Source organism: Anguilla rostrata, chromosome 2 (genome assembly GCF_018555375.3).
Source record: "Anguilla rostrata isolate EN2019 chromosome 2, ASM1855537v3, whole genome shotgun sequence".
NCBI lineage: Eukaryota > Metazoa > Chordata > Actinopteri > Anguilliformes > Anguillidae > Anguilla > Anguilla rostrata.
This window is the reverse complement of record NC_057934.1, coordinates 62,654,400-62,675,409: the sequence shown is the minus strand read 5'-3', so window position 1 is coordinate 62,675,409 and position 21,010 is coordinate 62,654,400. Positions and strand designations below refer to the sequence as shown.

General features: G+C 40.1%; 3 protein-coding genes and 1 long non-coding RNA gene across 4 annotated transcripts; all 4 read right to left on the bottom strand.

The window, feature by feature from the left end:
• Nucleotides 1–275: 275 nt before the first annotated feature.
• Nucleotides 276–2,285, bottom strand: LOC135248779 (galactose-binding lectin l-1-like). The gene is made up of 4 exons (XM_064323706.1): nucleotides 1,942–2,285; nucleotides 1,366–1,445; nucleotides 1,018–1,189; nucleotides 276–620 (listed from the first exon to the last, which is right to left on the bottom strand). Exons 1-4 carry the CDS (start codon nucleotides 1,945–1,947, stop codon nucleotides 450–452), a joined length of 429 nt encoding a protein of 142 aa, XP_064179776.1. The 5' UTR covers nucleotides 1,948–2,285; the 3' UTR covers nucleotides 276–449.
• A 2,606-nt stretch (nucleotides 2,286–4,891) lies between these two features.
• LOC135249522 (uncharacterized) lies at nucleotides 4,892–6,247 on the bottom strand. The gene is made up of 3 exons (XR_010328722.1): nucleotides 6,118–6,247; nucleotides 5,866–6,024; nucleotides 4,892–5,100 (listed from the first exon to the last, which is right to left on the bottom strand). It is a non-coding gene; the product is annotated as an uncharacterized LOC135249522 (long non-coding RNA).
• Nucleotides 6,248–7,019: 772 nt separating this feature from the next.
• Nucleotides 7,020–9,687, bottom strand: LOC135248778 (galactose-binding lectin l-1-like). Its single transcript, XM_064323704.1, has 4 exons — nucleotides 9,515–9,687; nucleotides 8,987–9,066; nucleotides 8,637–8,808; nucleotides 7,020–7,381 (listed from the first exon to the last, which is right to left on the bottom strand). Exons 1-4 carry the CDS (start codon nucleotides 9,518–9,520, stop codon nucleotides 7,211–7,213), a joined length of 429 nt encoding a protein of 142 aa, XP_064179774.1. The 5' UTR covers nucleotides 9,521–9,687; the 3' UTR covers nucleotides 7,020–7,210.
• Nucleotides 9,688–17,713: 8,026 nt separating this feature from the next.
• Nucleotides 17,714–20,306, bottom strand: LOC135248777 (galactose-binding lectin l-1-like). The gene is made up of 4 exons (XM_064323703.1): nucleotides 20,220–20,306; nucleotides 19,668–19,747; nucleotides 19,318–19,489; nucleotides 17,714–18,083 (listed from the first exon to the last, which is right to left on the bottom strand). Exons 1-4 carry the CDS (start codon nucleotides 20,223–20,225, stop codon nucleotides 17,913–17,915), a joined length of 429 nt encoding a protein of 142 aa, XP_064179773.1. The 5' UTR covers nucleotides 20,226–20,306; the 3' UTR covers nucleotides 17,714–17,912.
• Between the last annotated feature and the right edge of the window lie 704 nt (nucleotides 20,307–21,010).

Genomic DNA, 21,010 nt, shown 5'->3' with positions numbered 1-21,010 from the left:
TTGGGGGGAATCTGTGACTAACAAATGCATATCTGTATCGCCAATCACATGAAATCAATAGATAAGTGCTAAATGAGTCTATTTCAGTTGACTGATTTACGTTTATTACCTCAATAAAATATTCAAAATGATAAGTGTTGCATTTATATTGTTCTTCAGTGTAGAAAGGACTTGATACAATCCTCCCCCTCCCTCCCTCCCCCCCCCCCCCCCCTACCACCCAACACAGACACCAACCCTCATCCCAAATGACTATACACTCACAGGCATCAAGATTTTCTTGCTAGAAATTTATTGTAAAGCTGGGATTATTTCCATACTCAGTGAGTTTTCATAGACATCAGAGAAATGCAGAGGCAGAAGACTAAATTCCCTGATGGTCGGGTGGTGTAGTTGCAGTGAAGCAGTAGGCAGGAAGGAGGAAGCCAAGCAGCCAATCAGCAGCCACACTATTTCTTGGTAGCTTTTCCAGATGGCTTCACAATTATTTCTTGGATCGTAGCATCTCCCACAAAGAAAATGTGCTTGTATTTGTTGAGACCCAGACGGTTGGGGAACTGCACCATTTTGCCACTTGACAGATAAATGTCAAAAGTGTCAAGGTTGAAAACAATGGTCACCTTGGAGATAGAAAGATAGGTAGAAAGTTAAAAAAAGAAAAATGGGGGGAGAAGGCAGGAGAAGAAGAATGTTAGCAGTCCAACTTACAAAGAACACACTATGACTGCAGTGAAAAACAATGCAATAAATCTACAAATAAATAAGTTCTAAAATATTTACAATATTTATTTATTTATTTTATTTATTTCTTTTGTTTATTTAAGAAGGGGCAGTGCATATTAATCAACAACAAATGTAAATATGCAAGATTTAGCCAAAAGGCTCATTTTCATCTGTAGTCCCTGGCCAAAGTGTTATAAAAAGGCTTCCTAAAAAGAAGAACACTTTGTTTACAGATCATATCTACCTTTCTGGCATCTGCCTACTTGTTCTATAATTTACTTTCCCAGGCCTCACCTCAAACTCCTGCTCTGCCTCAAATGGGAAGTCTTTTTCTTTCTGCTGTTCTTGCCAGGATCCATCTTTCTTGGTGTCCAAGATGATGGTACGGATGTCCCCACGATAGTTGAAACGTGGGTCAAAGTGCAGTGCAATTTTATCTTCGGTGAGCCCCACATTGATAGAGAAACTGAAAAAGAAACAGAGTAGCGCAAGGGATGGCAACCAATCAGAATGCAGACCTCGAATAGAGAGAATGGTGTTCATTGATATTTTAAATTAAGATGGATGATCATAAATGCAGCCAGCAAGTGATTTACCAGGTGAATAACAGGCTCCATAGAGACAGAGGCAGTAATGACTCACCGAACCGGATTGGGTTTGACGACGCCTTTGACCTTCAGTTCCATTCCTGTACTGAAGTTTATGTTTTTCACCTCCATGTACTGTTTACAACAGAACAGAAGCAATCAGGGACATTTATGCTCAACGCATCCAGAAGGCCTTCTCGTACACTGATGCATGCATTTCTCTAGTGATTATCTGCAACATGAAAGCATGAAAATGTATCTACACTCCATAAACTAGATTTTTTTACTTGTCTTGGGAGTTATACTAGAAAGTCAAAACTTTTATAATAAAATGAAAACTTAAACCATCTTCTCAACAGTGCAACATTACTGTCCAAAGATTGTGCCCCATCTACAACACAAGCAGAGCTGGAGATGGCATCACACTGAGACATTGTTTGCTTTGTGATCCATACCAGTTACTCTGCCTTTCTCTTAACTATTTCTTGACATCTTTTATTGTGTTGCGTTAAGAGTATTTCAATGATTTGATTTAGCTGAATTTATCAAATTAATTACTCCATGTGTATCATAAACAGCATTCTGTGTTTCTTTGTTGTGTATGTTTTAGATGAAAATCCTCTATACTTACAGACATCTTGGCAGTTCAGTTGCTGATTCCTCACAGCTGTATGGCTCTGGTTGTAATGTGGAGTAAACTGTAAGGTGTGACTCACGTTTTTATGTGCCAGTGAGATAAGCCTTGCCGAGATCTAACCAATGAAATTGACAGATAATAGGCCTAAAGAAATTGCATTTCTATTACCTGAGACAGAACCAAATGAAAAACCAAATTCACATTTGAATATCTGGGAATGACTACTACTACATCAAGGGAACAATGATTATTTGGCTATTTCGTTGAATTACTATTATTACATCAAGGGGAAAAATTTAAGATTGACATGTTTCGGAGCAAAACTGTAATGTGCCTGTGCTTGCGGTGGTGCTGCCCCTCGCTTTCTCATTCCCTGCTAATTGCTGATTCGGGCCACCTGGAGTCTACCCTTTATAGGGACCTCACTCCCTCTGCTCGGTGCTCTTGCATTTTACAAGCAGCTGGTAACGCCCTGGGTATTTCGAGCGCTAGATGCGACTTACTCGATGGCTATCTGGTACGGGAGCTAAACACGTAGCAACCGGGGCACTTGAGAGTTGTCACTTTTCATAGAAGGTATTTGTGGATAGAGTTATCTCCAGCTGGTCTCAGGCTTGAGCTGAGAGACCTTACTTACCTAGGCGTGTGTTGTTTTTGGTTCTCAGTCAAGAGACTTTCATCCTGTTTTGGAGGATTGCCTTTTGTTTGGCCTTTTGCCAGGGTTTATTCCCCTTTTTCCTTTCTCCTACCTCGCTCAGTGGTTTACTGCTGTTCGCAGTCAGCTTTTAGACTCCCCGTTGATTTATTGTCCGCTTCTGACATTGCTCGCCAGCCCCAACCTTACAAAAACTCCATCAGAGTTACATGTCAGTCTTCATTCATAATTGGTAGGAAAGTGCTGTCCTAAAGCCTCTTATAACAAATGTTTCACAAATAGCATAAAATTGTACATTTTCTGTTTATAATATTATTGTATTATTGATTCTGCAGTATTCATGGTTCAGTCCATTTTTATGCCTCACTTTCTCTATTTGCACCAGTAAGCCATTCTGGCACATTGTTACATTTGAGGGCACCTACAGTTATTCAAAACTCCTGGTCAATTCCTAAAAGATCTCCCCTACCTCAGATATCTGTTACATGTGTGTTACTATGACCTATAAATTATGTTTCACGTGTGTTCCTGTGTTTAATAAATCATTTTACATGTTTGTTCCTACGTTCAATAAACATCAACTTTATCTATACTGTGTGTTTGTCATGATTCTGTAGTGTCTCCTGGCAGGGTGGTTCTTAGAGTACTTTTCTTGGTAGGTGGTGTACCTTTTGTGTTTAATTTTGTGGATTTTGAGATGGCTGCTTATGATTACAAGCTGAAACTGGTCAGACAAACCTGCTGGACCATTGTTATGTTATGGCATGGTGTGCTTGTAGAAATCGTTGATGACTACTTGTAGGGAAAAATACATTTCCTGCTTCAGTGTTTTTGGATGGTCACCTAACACAATCAACCTAATTCAATTATCAAGAGGGGGTTAGGATCAAAGCCTTGTGATGACGGCACAACCAGGGCGAGGCCAGAGTAATCAATGGGTTTGAGACAGGAGGTCTCGGTGACAATGACCATTTGGTTTCCTTCCACACCACATACATATGTAACAGTGTCCATTTGTTTGCCTGTCACCCAATCCGGGACAGGAACCTGCATTTTATTTCAGTGTTCTATTTCAGGCGTGTGGCATAAAAGCTTGTACCCACACATCACTATGGTGATTGAACTGCCTTGCTTTCACCTGGCATGCTGCATACTGTATTAAAGACTATTTTTGCTTTGTTAATAAATTGTTATTGACTTGAACTTGGAGTTGTACTTTACAAAGGGCCAAATTCCTACACTACTTCACTCTGATGATACGGTTCGATATAAGTGAGGTTTGGATTCAGCTGGGCTGGCTGCAGTGAAGCCAATTATCAATTTAATTTGGTTAATTGGTTGATTGAGTAACTAAGGGGCAGTTATTTTTTCTCATAGGTGATATGGGTGTTTGAAAACTTTTTTCATTGAATAAATAATAGTACTGTTTTGTGTTTACTCAGGTTTCCTTTGTTTAATCTTTTTAAATGTCTGTAATATTACTTTTGCCTAAAGATCTGAAACCATTACGTTTTATCAATATGCGATAATGGAGGAAAATCAGGGAGGGGACAAACAGCACTGTTAGAACTTATTACAATATTACATTATTTTGTTTATCTGTTGAATATGAACCGGTGATGAGAGAGTCTGACTTGATAAATGTAGGTACTTGTCATTGTATTTTATTTGAGAGAAGGTGGCTCAGTTTAAATGGCACAGCCAAAGCGATGCATTGTCAAGCAATTTAAACCTGTCTTAAATGGACCACCAGCTCTCTTCTGCCTACAGCTGGTCATGTGATGTGGTCAGTGTATAACAATTCAGAAATGGCTTAGCTCAACAGACAAAGCATGGCAATAACAGGGGTTTGATTGTTGATTTTCCCGGGGGGTGGGGTGGTTTGCTTCCCCATAAATTCTGGTCAGCAGGGCAAGACCATCCCCATGCCTTTCCCGGTGGAGAAGAGGAGAGGTTTTTTATATTCCACAATTTTCACGCAAACGAGCATAATCACAAGATATTTTGCAATACTGCAGACTCACGCATAAATAAAGCAATCTTTGCTCTGTACAATCTTAATATGTAGCCTGCAGCCTTTAATAATTACGATTTCCCTGTCTTGTCACATAATACCTTGAAATACAAAATGACTTTTATACAAAACTGAATGTTAAAAAAAAATTATGATTTGCATTTGTTCTTTTTTGCCCCCACAGCTGTGAATTAATGTTTCAACATTACAGTGAAGGTGTGTCTTTTTCAAATGTTTTAAACAAATGAAAGCCAGTCTCCCTGCTTCGTGGTCCATGAGATTCAGAGGTTGCGTGTGAGTCACACATAGCTTGTCACGATCCCTTTCCCCTTTCCTTGCTTCTATCCATTCTTTCCTTCTCCTTTACTCCTTTCTCAAACTTTATTTTCTTCCTCCATCCCCCTGCCACACATCTCACTCTCTTACTTCCTTCCTTCTTTCATCTCTGCCTTCCTTCTTTCTATCATTTTAATTGGCTGTGGTCCTGGGAAGAACATAAGGAGATAGTGTGGGGATAGACTGAAATAGTGTTTGGGTGGGGGGGGGGAGGAGGGGGGGGGCACCAGGGGGGTAGCATTGCAGTTTCCAGCACTAAGACTGGAATATGAGCTGTCACCAGTCAGGTGCTAGAGAAATGAAAAGACTGGTGTAGTATAATGGGTAAGGAGCTGGTCTTGTAACCTGAAGGTCATAGGCTTGATTCCCAGGCATACATCCCAGATACATATCTTGCTTCAGTATATATCCTGCTGTACAAATGGATAAATGTAAATGCTATGTAAAACGTTATGTAAGTCGCTCTGGATAAGAGCATCTGCTAAATTCCCGTAATGTAATTATATACATGGAATAATATGCATGAGCCCGCCAGAAGAGAGACAGCAGAAGACAACTTGCTAGTTTTATTAAGGAATGGGAAGAAATACAGTCCACCCAAGAACGATTCAACCGGAAGTTATTGGCACTTGTGAATAGAGCAATTAATGTTGTTGTTGATGTTGATGCAGTCAGTAGCAGAAGATACTTTCTATAAAAGCTTTGTAAAATAAAATCATGATAGTGCGATCGACATTAAAAAAGGAGACAGAAGCAGAATTGATGGTGAGGACTTGGAGCTGGAGCTTGGTAAGGGCTGCAGTCAAAGCCTTTCCAGACTGCAAGCTTTCTACCTCAACAGAAATGCTGGACTATATATATGCAAAACCTCCTAGATTTACAGCCCAACCTGGAGCCCGAACTCAAGACTTACCTGCGGTCTACAATGTATCAGATCACCGCCTGCCAGATCACGCCATTATATCAAAAGAGCAGAAAGTCTGAAGAATCCTGGACATGGAGGACACGATAGCCACATTAGCAAATGCTAAAGCCTGGAAGGTGGATATGATCATCTGAGCACCAGCACCTCCTTTGAAAAAGGTAAACAATTTTCATTAATTTTTGACATATGATGACTGAATTTAATGGGAAATTTTGACATAATGTGACTGAAAATGCATACTTATGTATGTATGTGCTAGCATGATTAGTGTCAGTCCTTCAGTTTTGTGCTTTTTCTTCTGCCCTCAGGGCTCATTCTATAGCCGTGTTTCCACAAACGTATTTTGATGCACCATTTTGAGCATTTTGCTATTTATGGAAACAGCAAAATGCGCAAAACGTTTTTTACGCTCGGTTGAGCTGGTTTTTCAAAAAAGAGTTAATGCGCAAAATGAGAAATGGAAACAGTTTTTTCGAATAAGTTCTGATGTAGCGGACATTTAAGTCATATGACTGATCAGTTTGCAACCTCTTCTTCTACTCTGTTTATTACAGCCATGCGTAACGTAGCCTATACCGCCAACTTCTGACGTAACTACGCTTTGCGTAGCCTGGTTCATTCGCTCCAAACCAGTTAATGAAAACACTCTGAATTCGCATTTTCTTTCTTTTTTTTCTTTTTTGCGATATTTCAAAAGTTCGCTTAAAATTTGTTTGACAATTTAATGGAAATTTGGCTTATAATTGCCTGCAGTCTTGGATTTGGCTCACAGATAGGACAGCCAAGAGTGAAAGAGAGCAAAACAAAACTGAACCAAGCAAAAAAAAACAAAACAGAGTAGATCAAAAGAGCAAAACACAGCTGATCAGTGTGGTTATAAAGAACAATAGATCCGAGCACAACAAAGCCTGGCCATGGACCCCCTATAGTACTCCTGTTAAAAAGTCACTGACCAGGCTAGCAAACACTGCAAAGCAAGAAAAATTAAAGAGTGAATTTGTGACCATTAAAATACATACACACAAAAGATATGTAGAAAGGACTTGACACCAACACCCACCGCTCCCCCTCCCCCCCCCCCCCACACACACCCGCTCCTTTACACTCCACCCCCGTCCCAAATAAACATCCAGACACAGGCATTAAGATTTTCTTGCTTGCAATTTATTTCATTCAAAGCTGGAATGATTCTTGAGTTTGCACAGACACGCAGAGAGGCACAAGATTAAAGGCGCTGATGTATGGGAGGCGCAGACAAAGTAGTATGTTGTAGCACAGCTGCAGGAAGGAAGCAGGGAGCAGATCAGCCAATCAGGGGACAAAAAAGGGATGTCTATCTCTTGGTTGGTTTGTCAGACACATCCACACTTATGGTTTTGATTGTGGCATCCCCCACAAAGAAAATGTATTTGTATTCCTGGTCACCCAGACGGTTGGGGAAGTTCACCACCTGGCCATCTGGCAGATAAATGTCAAAAGTATCAAAGTTGAAGACAATGGACACCTGAGAGAGGAGAGATTGTAGGAAAGTTAAAAAGAGAGATGGGGAGAGAAGGCAGGAGAGATAAGTTACCAAGAAGAATGTTAACACAGTCCAAATCTTTACAATACAGGTCAGTAACTACCTTTCTGTCATTTACTTATTTGTTCTATCACCTACTTTTGTTGTTTCAAGTTATTTTCTACAATTTCTCATTGAATAAAGAGCATAACACTGGAAGAGGTGTAGAAGAGTTTGGGATTTAATTGCTGTGGAGAACATTCAATGATTCCGGTTCACCTGGAGATTCTCACAATAACCAAACTCCACTCTGAATGATTAAAACATCATTCACGAAGCCCTGCTGTGACGAGTGTGTGTGAAAGAATTTATCTTACATGCAGGATTGTGAAGGGAAGTTATCCATAAAATGGTGGCTAATAATTTATGGGTGCAGTGCCTCATCTGAATGTATTATGCAAGTGTTTTTCATTTAGCAGTTTCAGGCTGATCCATTGAACACAGGTGCAGAGGAGTGGATGAAGGCTCGGGTGAGGGCCTCCAACTCAGGCCCCTAGTCCCAGTTCACCTCCTAAACACTGCCCTTGTGTTTCGAGTTACGCTTAATTATAAATGTTACAGGCATAAGGGCCACTTACAAGTGAGGGCAGGTATCGAGGTGAAAGGGAGCATAAAAAGCAGCAGGTGTGTGGAGATGCAGTTTTGGTCTCCAACGATTTATAATTTACAGATCGGAATTTACAAAGAATGAATTATTGTCAATAATGAATCAATATCACTTACAAAAAATACCATTATCACTTGTAAAGCATGACATTTAACAGCTGGGGACAATGAGCAACTTTGAACCTCCACATTTGCATTACAAATAATGAATACCACAATTTAGATGTTACTGGTGTTATCAGTACACTTTAATTGACAAAATCTGCATCATTTGAGAAAACACAGTGATGACCATGATAAATGTAGTTAGTTCTGCGATGCTTTAACAACTTTGGTAACAGCATTGAGCAACGCAATGCCTGCTGGGTCAGCACTCGCTTTAATTTTTAACTCGCCAGCACTTTAATTTCCTTGTTATTGAGGGAGCATCGGAGGGCAGAACATCTACTGTCCCTTAGTGAAATTTCACTCAGCTGTGGGACAACCCTTGTACAAGATGGCGATTCTTGTGAGTGTGCAAAATGAGTGTATGGGCAGAGTGATTAGGAGGTGAATTGGCGCTGGGCCATGGTCTCCCTGTCAAAGGCCTCACCTGAAATGCCTGCCCTGCTGTGAAGGGGAATTTAGGATCTTTCAGTTCTTCTTGCCATTTGCCGCTGGCCTTGCTGTTCGTGATCAATAGGCGTTTGTCATTTCCACTGTTGAAACGTATGTCAACGTGCAGCGCAATATCTTCGTAAGTGTGGGCCACATTGATAGAGTTACTGGGTGAGAAACAGAGTAGCACAAGGCAGGTCAACCAATAAGAAAGCAGGAAGTGAATAGAGAGCATGGTTTTCACCAGCATTTTAAAAAGATGGGTGGATGATTATGGACGAAGTCAGCAAGTGATTCAGAAAGTGAGTAACAGGCCCCATAGAGACAAAGGCAAAAATGACTCACCGTTCTGGATTGGCGTCGAAGACACCGTTGACCTTCAGTTCCATTCCTGGCTTGAAGATCAGGTTTTTCACCTCCACTAACTGTTTATAACAGAATAGAGACCAGAAACATGTATGGTGAAAGCATCATGAGGGCCTTTTCATAAATGCAAACCTCTTTCACACTGATGCATGCATTTCTCTTGTGATTATCAGCAGCATGAAAGCATGCTGCTGATAATCAAAAAAAGCAAAAGAATACTAAAAAATACTAATACATCACCATACAAAGACTGTGCCCCATCTGCACGCACAAGCAGAGCTGGGGTTGGCATCATACTGAGAAACAGTTTCCTTACTAATATGTTCGAGTCACCTTTACTCTAACTCTATATTTTGTAGAAGTGTCATCTTTCATTATGTAATGTAAAGAGCATTTCAACGACTTGATTGAGTTGAATTTATTAAATCAAATTAATTACTCCATGTGTATCATGTATTTTGTGATTCTATGTTGTGTATGTTTTAGATGAAAATCCTCTATACTTACATCCATCTTGGCAGTTCAGTTGCTGATTCCTCACAGCTGTATGGCTCTGGTTGTAATGTGGAGTAAACTGTAAGGTGTGACTCACGTTTTTATGTGCTAGTGAGATAAGCCTTGCCGAGATCTAACCAATGAAATTGACAGATAATAGGCCTAAAGCAATTGCATTTCTATTACCTGAGACAGAACCAAATGAAAAACCAAATTCACATTTGAATATCTGGGAGTGACTACTACTACATCAAGGGAACAATGATTATTTGGCTATTTCGTTGAATTACTATTATTACATCAAGGGGAAAAAATTAAGATTGACATGTTTCGGAGCAAAACTGTAATGTGCCTGTGCTTGCGGTGGTGCTGCCCCTCGCTTTCTCATTCCCTGCTAATTGCTGATTCGGGCCACCTGGAGTCTACCCTTTATAGGGACCTCACTCCCTCTGCTCGGTGCTCTTGCATTTTACAAGCAGCTGGTAACGCCCTGGGTATTTCGAGCGCTAGATGCGACTTACTCGATGGCTATCTGGTACGGGAGCTAAACACGTAGCAACCGGGGCACTTGAGAGTTGTCACTTTTCATAGAAGGTATTTGTGGATAGAGTTATCTCCAGCTAGTCTCAGGCTTGAGCTGAGAGATCTTACTTACCTAGGCGTGTGTTGTTTTTGGTTCTCAGTCAAGAGACTTTCGTCCTGTTTTTGAGGATTGCCTTTTGTTTGGCCTTTTGCCAGGGTTTATTCCCCTTTTTCCTTTCTCCTACCTCGCTCAGTGGTTGACTGCTGTTCGCAGTCAGCTTTTAGACTCCCCGTTGATTTATTGTCCGCTTCTGACATTGCTCGCCAGCCCCAACCTTACAAAAACTCCATCAGAGTTACGTGTCAGTCTTCATTCATAATTGATAGGAAAGTGCTGTCCTAAAGCCTCTTATAACAAATGTTTCACAAATAGCATAAAATTTTACATTTTCTGTTTATAATATTATTGTATTATTGATTCTGCAGTATTCATGGTTCAGTCCATTTGTATGCCTCACTTTCTCTATTTGCACCAGTAAGCCATTCTGGCACATTGTTACATTTGAGGGCACCTACAGTTATTCAAAACTCCTGGTCAATTCCTAAGAGATCTCCCCTACCTCAGATATCTGTTACATGTGTGTTACTATGACCTATAAATTATGTTCCACGTGTGTTCCTGTGTTTAATAAATCATGTTACATGTGTGTTCCTACGTTCAATAAACATCAACTTTATCTATACTGTGTGTTTGTCATGATTCTGTAGTGTCTCCTGGCAGGGTGGTTCTTAGAGTACTTTTCTTGGTAGGTGGTGTACCTTTTGTGTTTAATTTTGTGGATTTTGAGATGGCTGCTTATGATTACAAGCTGAAACTGGTCAGACAAACCTGCTGGACCATTGTTATGTTATGGCATGGTGTGCTTGTAGAAATCTTTGATGACTACTTGTAGGGAAAAATACATTTCCTGCTTCAGTGTTTTTGGATGGTCACCTAACACAATCAACCTAATTCAATTATCAAGAGGGGGTTAGGATCAAAGCCTTGTGATGACGGCACAACCAGGGCGAGGCCAGAGTAATCAATGGGTTTGAGACAGGAGGTCTCGGTGACAATGACCATTTGGTTTCCTTCCACACCACATACATATGTAACAGTGTCCATTTGTTTGCCTGTCACCCAATCCGGGACAGGAACCTGCATTTTATTTCAGTGTTCTATTTCAGGCGTGTGGCATAAAAGCTTGTACCCACACATCACTATGGTGATTGAACTGCCTTGCTTTCACCTGGTATGCTGCATACTGTATTAAAGACTATTTTTGCTTTGTTAATAAATTGTTATTGACTTGAACTTGGAGTTGTACTTTACAAAGGGCCAAATTCCTACACTACTTCACTCTGATGATACGGTTCGATATAAGTGAGGTTTGGATTCAGCTGGACTGGCTGCAGTGAAGCCAATTATCAATTTAATTTGGTTAATTGGTTGATTGAGTAACTAAGGGGCAGTTATTTTTTCTCATAGGTGATATGGGTGTTTGAAAACTTTTTTCATTGAATAAATAATAGTACTGTTTTGTGTTTACTCAGGTTTCCTTTGTTTAATCTTTTTAAATGTCTGTAATATTACTTTTGCCTAAAGATCTGAAACCATTACGTTTTATCAATATGCGATAATGGAGGAAAATCAGGGAGGGGACAAACAGCACTGTTAGAACTTATTACAATATTACATTATTTTGTTTATCTGTTGAATATGAACCGGTGATGAGAGAGTCTGACTTGATAAATGTAGGTACTTGTCATTGTATTTTATTTGATGTTTCTTTGAGAGAAGGTGGCTCAGTTTAAATGGCACAGCCATAGCGATGCATTGTCAAGCAATTTAAACCTGTCTTAAATGGACCACCAGCTCTTTTCTGCCTACAGCTGGTCATGTGACGTGGTCAGTGTATAACAATTCAGAAATGGCTTAGCTCAACAGACAAAGCATGGCAATAACAGGGGTTTGATTGTTGATTTTCCCGGGGGGTGGGGTGGTTTGCTTCCACATAAATTCTGGTCAGCAGGGCAAGACCATCCCCATGCCTTTCCCGGTGGAGAAGAGGAGAGGTTTTTTATATTCCACAATTTTCACGCAAACGAGCATAATCACAAGATATTTTGCAATACTGCAGACTCACGCATAAATAAAGCAATCTTTGCTCTGTACAATCTTTATATGTAGCCTGCAGCCTTTAATAATTACGATTTCCTTGTCTTGTCACATAATACCTTGAAATACAAAATGGCTTTTATACAAAACTGAATGTTAAACAAAAATTATGATTTGCATTTGTTCTTTTTTGCCCCCACAGCTGTGAATTAATGTTTCAACATTACAGTGAAGGTGTGTCTTTTTCAAATGTTTTAAACAAATTAAAGCCAGTCTCCCTGCTTCGCGGTCCATGAGATTCAGAGGTTGCGTGTGAGTCACACATAGCTTGTCACGATCCCTTTCCCCTTTCCTTGCTTCTATCCATTCTTTCCTTCTCCTTTACTCCTTTCTCAAACTTTATTTTCTTCCTCCATCCCCCTGCCACATATCTCACTCTCTTACTTCCTTCCTTCTTTCATCTCTGCCTTCCTTCTTTCTATCATTTTAATTGGCTGTGGTCCTGGGAAGAACACAAGGAGATAGTGTGGGGATAGACTGAAATAGTGTTTGGGTGGGGGGGGGAGGGGGGGGGCACCAGGGGGATAGCATCACCAGTCAGGTGCTAGAGAAATGAAAAGACTGGTGTAGTATAATGGGTAAGGAGATGGTCTTGTAACCTGAAGGTCATAGGTTTGATTCCCAGGCATACATCCCAGATACATATCTTGCTTCAGTATATATCCTGCTGTACAAATGGATAAATGTAAATGCTATGTAAAACGTTATGTAAGTCGCTCTGGATAAGAGCATCTGCTAAATTCCCGTAATGTAATTATATACATGGAATAATATGCATGAGCCCGCCAGAAGAGAGACAGCAGAAGACAACTTGCTAGTTTTATTAAGGAATGGGAAGAAATACAGTCCACCCAAGAACGATTCAACCGGAAGTTATTGGCACTTGTGAATAGAGCAATTAATGTTGTTGTTGATGTTGATGCAGTCAGTAGCAGAAGATACTTTCTATAAAAGCTTTGTAAAATAAAATCATGATAGTGCGATCGACATTAAAAAAGGAGACAGAAGCAGAATTGATGGTGAGGACTTGGAGCTGGAGGTAAGGGCTGCAGTCAAAGCCTTTCCAGACTGCAAGCTTTCTACCTCAACAGAAATGCTGGACTATATATATGCAAAACCTCCTAGATTTACAGCCCAACCTGGAGCCCGAACTCAAGACTTACCTGCGGTCTACAATGTATCAGATCACCGCCTGCCAGATCACGCCATTATATCAAAAGAGCAGAAAGTCTGAAGAATCCTGGACATGGAGGACACGATAGCCACATTAGCAAATGCTAAAGCCTGGAAGGTGGATATGATCATCTGAGCACCAGCACCTCCTTTGAAAAAGGTAAACAATTTTCATTAATTTTTGACATATGATGACTGAATTTAATGGTAAATTTTGACATAATGTGACTGAAAATGCATACTTATGTATGTATGTGCTAGCATGATTAGTGTCAGTCCTTCAGTTTTGTGCTTTTTCTTCTGCCCTCAGGGCTCATTCTATAGCCGTGTTTCCATAAACGTATTTTGATGCGCATTTTGCCATTTTGCGCATTTTGCTATTTATGGAAACAGCAAAATGCGCAAAACGTTTTTACGCTCAGTTGAGCTGGTTTTTCAAAAAAGAGTTAATGCGCAAAATGAGAAATGGAAACAGTTTTTTCGAATAAGTTCTGATGTAGCGGACATTTAAGTCATATGACTGATCAGTCTGCAACCTCTTCTTCTACTCTGTTTACAGCCATGCGTAACGTAGCCTATACCGCCAACTTCTGACGTAACTACGCTTTGCGTAGCCTGGTTCATTCGCTCCAAACCAGTTAATGGAAACACTTTGAATTCGCATTTTCTTTCTTTTTTTTTTCTTTTTTGCCATATTTCAAACGTTCGCTTAAAATTCGTTTGACAATTTAATGGAAATTTGGCTTATAATTGCCTGCAGTCTTGGATTTGGCTCACAGATAGGACAGCGAAGAGTGAAAGAGAGCAGAACAAAACTGAACCAAGCAAAAAAAAAAAAAAACAGAGTAGATCAAAAGAGCAAAACACAGCTGATCAGTGTGGTTATAAAGAACAATAGATCCGAGCACAACAATGTAGAATAGTACAGAACAAAAACAAAAAAAGCAGAATTAAACAAAACTAAACAGAGGTGGCTACAACAGAAGAGAGTGAAGTGGACTGAAACTGAGAAAAAAAAACAGAACCACAGAAAAAAGGAAGCGAGAAAACAACAGAGCAGCACAGAGGATAATAAAACTGGCAACATAGCCCCTGGGAGTGACCCGTATACTGTAAGTTGGGGCTTTTCATTTGATGCTCAGTTTTTGAGTGAAGGTGCATTCCTTTTTTAGCCTCACTGTACCCCAGTCACCACCAGGCCTGGAACATTTGATTCTGTGAGACTCTAATTTAACTGAAACGTAAGAAAAATCAATACTGTGGGGGCCGTCTGGGTAGTGTAGAGGTAAAAGCACTCACCTACCATTGCAGAGCCCCGGGTTCAATCCTCGGCATCAGCACCTTCGGCTTGGTCAGACGTCCTTACGAACATAATTGGCAGTGTTCACAGGTGGGAAGCCGGTGAGGGTATGAGTCCTGATCGTTGCATTAGCGACTCCTACTGGTTGGTCGGGGCACCTGTTCAGCAGGGAGGGAATCTGGGGGAGATAGTGTGAACCTCCACATGCGTTACACTCTCCCAAGAAGCGGCTGGCGACTCCACATGTATCGGAGGAGACGTGGTAGTTTACACACCTCTCCCCAGACCAACAGAAGGATAGCGCATTGACCAGGACCGTGATACACATGGGGAATTGGTATAACGAATAAATTGGGGAGAAAATGGGAGAGAAGAAAAGTGAATACTGTGAATCTAATTCATATTGTTCATTGTAGTATTGCAAAATGTCCCTCTGAGCTTATATCTCTCTCATTGGTAATTAGAGTAGAGTTTGCAGAATTTCTGCCCTCATCCTTAGACCTCAGAACACCTGACGAGTTTGAAAGATCAAAAAGCTGAAAAAAATATAAAAGATTGAAAGAAAGTAATTTGTCAGATCACTCCAAAATATTACATTACATTACATTACAGGCATTTAGCAGACGCTCTTATCCAGAGCGACGTACAACAAGTGCATCAGTTCAAAGTGCAGAGGTGCAGAAAAACACATTGGAGTGAAGTAAAGATTGCAGTGCCAGAAGTGACCACAGATCAGGACTCCAACCCTGTAGGGTAACCTGTTCGGCAAATAAACAACAGTCTTGCCAAGTACAAACTAGCACCAAAATCACATTTGCCTAATCAGAATCAACAAAACAATCCTGCCAAATACAAAACTAACGAGATCGCATTAGCCTAACTGGGTACATTGAGCCAAACTAGAGGCTAGGGAGGGGTGGGGAGAGGTGCAGCCTGAAGAGATGAGTCTTTAGTCTGTGCTTGAAGGTAGTCAGATTCTCTGCTGTTCTGACCTCCACGGGAAGGTCATTCCACCAGCGAGGGGCCAGGACAGCCAGCAGACGCAAACGGGAAGTACAGACACAATGTACAGACACAAATAATCAAGTTCATTGATTCAATTCCATTTGGATGATGACATTATGTCTGTGTGAGCCAAATATCTTATGAGTTATTGTAAATATGTAAATGGCGCCCCCTAGTGGCTATCTGAATAGTGATGTTGGGCTGTGATGACAGTAATTAGAGCAGGTGTGCATTTGAACGGAGAAGATGCTGCCGACACACAGTGTTCTACCGCTATACAACGCTTCGCATTGCTCTACACACTGCCTTTGAATTTAATATATTGAAATAAATACTAGCCTGAATTATTTGATTGTGTTTTACTTTTGATTTAGGATATTTTTGATTTGAGAAACAACTTGATTTGCCTTTGATAATTTTCTTTATTTTGATGCATGCATCGTAGCCTTTTGTTTGAGTGTTTATTGAAGGCCATTGCACTATGCACCGCATGCACACTCATACATACAAACAAACAATAACCTGCTTTGTGGAACTTCCGAAATCAACTATCTAATCAACTAATCAACTATCAAGACCATCGCAAACGTGAGTACAATGCAAAAAAGTGTTTTTGTGAAGTGAAGCGCATAGAACTGTCCCGAAGGCGTCTTACATGGCTTAAGTTGAAATTGCAAACAGAAAGCCATATGTCATTATAACATCTAATTTTAAGATACAGTATATGCCAGACATCAGTGGTAATTGTTAACAGGAGCTGAGGGGTACGTCATTTTATTTCCCCTTTATTTCAAGAGCTATTAAGGTTATAAACTACACTTGTTCCAGTTCAGTGATTAGAGTTATCGTAACCCTTATTAGGGTCTTTTATCTTAACCTAAACCCTTGATATTTACATCCAGATGAAGCACACTGATCAAATCAGTGTGATCACACTTAGTCTCTACCTGTAGGTGGCAGTATCAACAGCTGTTGATCTCTCTATGATCGAGAACCCAGTGTATATGACAAGGGGCCGGCCTTGGTTCTCAACCTCTGCAGCAGATTAAATTTCGCCCCCTGCTGATGTCTATGATTTTCTCTCAAAAAGCCTGTTTCCCCCATTGGGCTCCATTCATTTTTGACAGCAAAAATGAAATACCTCCATTTAAATATTGATGTTAACTCTGTGCATTATATTAGACAGAAAAAATTACTTATTATTTTTCATAGGCAAATTTTTTTCTACCACACAAACAAAAATATTCATTTTTTATTATTATTTATTTTAGCCTCTTTCACGTCCTAGTTGAAAATCTGTATGAGTAATGCACAGGGAGAGAAGCCAAAGCAGGTAAGTTTATGGCAGAAAGTTAAGAAAACATGTATAGCTTATATGCTGTTGAGATGAAAAATATATAAATAAACTTTAATTAAATAACATTTGGAGATGTCATGATTGCATTATTTATTTATTTATTTATTTATTTAATTATATAGTTACGTTGTTATTTATTTATTTATTTATAATAATTATTATAATTTCACGATTAAAGACAGTTTATTTATATCCATGTTTTAATTTGAATGATAAAGTTGAATAATTCAGTTTTAAATCTGTCGCGTAAGTTTCACATTGATGATTAATTGTATGTCCAATAATATATTAAAACAATTAGGATTAAGCCAAAGAACATCTGTCCTGGGGTCCCCATCGTAAGTTGTGAAGTTTTTTTTTGCTTTTTTTGCTTTATATTTTGAAATGAATTCTCAAATTGATATAGCCATTGGATATCAAGCCTGGCCATGGACCCCCTATAGTACTCCTGTTAAAAAGTCACTGACCAGGCTAGGAAACACTGCAAAGCAAGAAAAATTGAAGAGTGAATTTGTGACCATTAAAATACATACACACAAAAGATATGTAGAAAGGACTTGACACCAACACCCACCCCCCTCCCCCCCCCCCCTTTACACTTCACCCCCGTCCCAAATGAACATCCAGACACAGGCATTAAGATTTTCTTGCTTGCAATTTATTTCATTCAAAGCTGGAATGATTCTTATACTCAGTGAGTTTGCACAGACAAGCAGAGAGGCACAAGATTAAAGGCGCTGATGTTTGGGAGGTGCAGACAAAGTGCTGTTATAGCACAGCTGTAGGAAGGAAGCAGGGAGCAGAGCAGCCAATCAGGAGACAAAAAAAGGGATGTCTATCTCTTGGTTGGTTTGTCAGCCACATTCACACTTATGGTTTTGACTGTGGCATCCCCCACAAAGAAAATGTATTTGTATTCCTGGTCACCCAGACGGTTGGGGAAGTGCGCCACCTTGCCATCTGGCAGATAAATGTCAAAAGTATCAAAGTTGAAGACAATGGACACCTGAGAGAGGAGAGATTGTAGGAAAGTTAAAAAGAGAGATGGGGAGAGAAGGCAGGAGAGATAAGTTACCAAGAAGAATGTTAACACAGTCCAAATCTTTACAATACAGGTCAGTAACTACCTTTCTGTCATTTACTTATTTGTTCTATCACCTACTTTTGTTGTTTCAAGTTATTTTCTACAATTTCTCATTGAATAAAGAGCATAACACTGGAAGAGGTGTAGAAGAGTTTGGGATTTAATTGCTGTGGAGAACATTCAATGATTCCGGTTCACCTGGAGATTCTCACAATAGCCAAACTCCACTCTGAATGATTAAAATATCATTCACGAAGCCCTGCTGTGACGAGTGTGTGTGAAAGAATTTATCTTACATGCAGGATTGTGAAGGGAAGTTATCCATAGAATGGTGGCTAATAATTTATGGGTGCAGTGCCTCATCTGAATGTATTATGCAAGTGTTTTTCATTTAGCAGTTTCAGGCTGATCCATTGAACACAGGTGCAGAGGAGTGGATGAAGGCTCGGTTGAGGGCCTCCAACTCAGGCCCCTAGTCCCAGTTCACCTCCTAAACACTGCCCTTGTGTTTCGAGTTACGCTTAATTATAAATGTCACAGGCGTAAGGGCCACTTACAAGCAAGGGCAGGTATCGAGGTGAAAGGGAGCATAAAAAGCAGCAGGTGTGTGGAGATGCAGTTTTGGTCTCCAACGATTTATAATTTACAGATCGGAATTTACAAATAATGAATTATTGTCAATAATAAATCAATATCACTTATAAAAAATACCATTATCACTTGTAAAGCATGTCATTTAACAGCTGGGGACAATGAGCAACTTCGAACCTCCACATTTGCATTACAAATAATGAATACCACAATTTAGATGTTACTGGTGTTATCAGTACACTTTAATTGACAAAATCTGCATCATTTGAGAAAACACAGTGATGACCATGATAAATGTAGTTAGTTCTGCGATGCTTTAACAACTTCGGTAACAGCATTGAGCAACGTAATGCCTGCTGGGTCAGCACTCGCTTTTAAGCCAGCACTTTAATTTCCTTGTTATTGAGGGAGCATCGGAGGGCAGAACATCTACTGTCCCTTACTGAAATTTCACTCAGCTGTGTACAAGATGGCGATTCTTGTGAGTGTGCAAAATGAGTGTACAGGCGGAGTGATTAGGAGGTGAATTGGCGCTGGGCCAAGGTCTCCCTGTCAAAGGCCTCACCTGAAATGCCTGCCCTTCTGTGAAGGGGAATCCAGGATATTTTTGTTCTTCTTGCCATTTGTCGTCGGTCTTGTGGTTTATGACCAAGAGGCGTTTGTCACTTCCATAGCTGAAACGCACGTCAACGTGCACCGCAACTTCTTGGGTAGAGTGGGCCACATTGATAGAGAAACTGGGTGAGAAACAGAGTAGCACAAGGCAGGGCAACCAATAAGAAAGCAGGAAGTGAATAGAGAGCGTGGTTTTCACCAGCATTTTAAAAAGATGGATGGATGATTATGGACAAAGTCAGCAAGTGATTCAGCAAGTGAGTAACAGGCCCCATAGAGACAAAGGCAAAAATGACTCACCGTTCTGGATTGGCGTCGAAGACACCGTTGACCTTCAGTTCCATTCCTGGCTTGACGATCAGGTTTTTCACCTCCACGAACTGTTTATAACAGAATAGAGACCAGAAACATGTATGGTGAAAGCATCATGAGGGCCTGCATGCATTTCTTGTGATTATCAGCAGCATGAAAGCATGCAAATGTATCTACAGTGTACTCCATACACTTTCACATCTCTTGGACATTATATTAGAAAGTCAGTACTTTTATAATAAAATGAAAACCTAATCTTCTCAGCAGTGCAACATCACCATACAAAGACTGTGCCCCATCTGCACGCACAAGCAGAGCTGGGGTTGGCATCATACTGAGAAACAGTTTCCTTACTAATATGTTCGAGTCACCTTTCTCTTAACTCTATATTTTGTGGAAGTGTCATCTTTCATTGTGTAATGTAAAGAGCATTTCAACGACTTGATTGAGTTGAATTTATTAAATCAAATTAATTACTCCATGTGCATCATATACAGCATTCTGTTGTTATATTTTTCATTGAAAATTGTCTATACTTACATCCATCTTGGCAGTTCAGTTGCTGATTCCTCACAGCTGTATGGCTCTGGTTGTAATGTGGAGTAAACTGTAAGGTGTGACTCAGGTTTTTATGTGCTAGTGAGACAAGCCTTGCCGAGCTCTAACCAATTACATTCACAGATAATATGCCTAAGGCAATTGTGCATGTATGACCCACAACAGAACCAAATGAAGAAACAAATTCACATCTGAATGATAGCTTTAGCAACAAAATGTCTACTTCACATCTGAGCTGAATATACTTCAGTATTGGTTAAAGCAAATTAGTAAAATTGCGTCATGTTCATTTTCAAGGGTTAACATTCAGCTAACACTTAATAGCACTGATAGCACTGAATTACTGTGTCGAAGCACAACAGCTGGGGTGTTCAAATATTGTTATTCTGCTGTACACATTTCCAGTTCATTTCAGTAACTTTTTGAGTATTGCAGTTTGATTTCAAACATTACCGGCTGATAACTAAACTGACAATGAATGGTTCTTGTTTTCTTATTTATAACATATTTATAAAATAAGCTTTGAGTGATTCTGCAGTATTAACAGGTCAGTCCGTCTTTGTGCCTCATTTACTGCATTGGCACCAGACAGCCAGAGCTGAAGCATTTTTTACATTTGTGGGCACCAGCCATCAAAAGCACCCGCTCAATTCCCACGAGATCTCCCCAACCTCAGATCGGTGTTCCCTGCATGTTACTACACTGCCTGGCCAAAAAAGAAGTTGCACACTTTAATATTTCGTTGGACCGCCATTAGCTTTGATTAGGGCGCG

Bases quoted from the DNA above. Each gene is read 5' to 3' on its own strand.
- LOC135248777 (XM_064323703.1), bottom strand. The intron at 19,490-19,667 runs GTGAGTCATTTT...TTTCTCACCCAG, and splicing joins TTCGACGCCAATCCAGAACG to TTTCTCTATCAATGTGGCCC. The intron at 18,084-19,317 runs GTGAGGCCTTTG...CTCCTCTCTCAG, and splicing joins CAGAAGGGCAGGCATTTCAG to GTGTCCATTGTCTTCAACTT.
- LOC135248778 (XM_064323704.1), bottom strand. The intron at 8,809-8,986 runs GTGAGTCATTTT...TTTCTCACCCAG, and splicing joins TTCGACGCCAATCCAGAACG to TAACTCTATCAATGTGGCCC. The intron at 7,382-8,636 runs GTGAGGCCTTTG...CTCCTCTCTCAG, and splicing joins CAGCAGGGCAGGCATTTCAG to GTGTCCATTGTCTTCAACTT.
- LOC135248779 (XM_064323706.1), bottom strand. The intron at 1,190-1,365 runs GTGAGTCATTAC...TTTCTTTTTCAG, and splicing joins GTCAAACCCAATCCGGTTCG to TTTCTCTATCAATGTGGGGC. The intron at 621-1,017 runs GTGAGGCCTGGG...TCTATCTCCAAG, and splicing joins AGGCAGAGCAGGAGTTTGAG to GTGACCATTGTTTTCAACCT.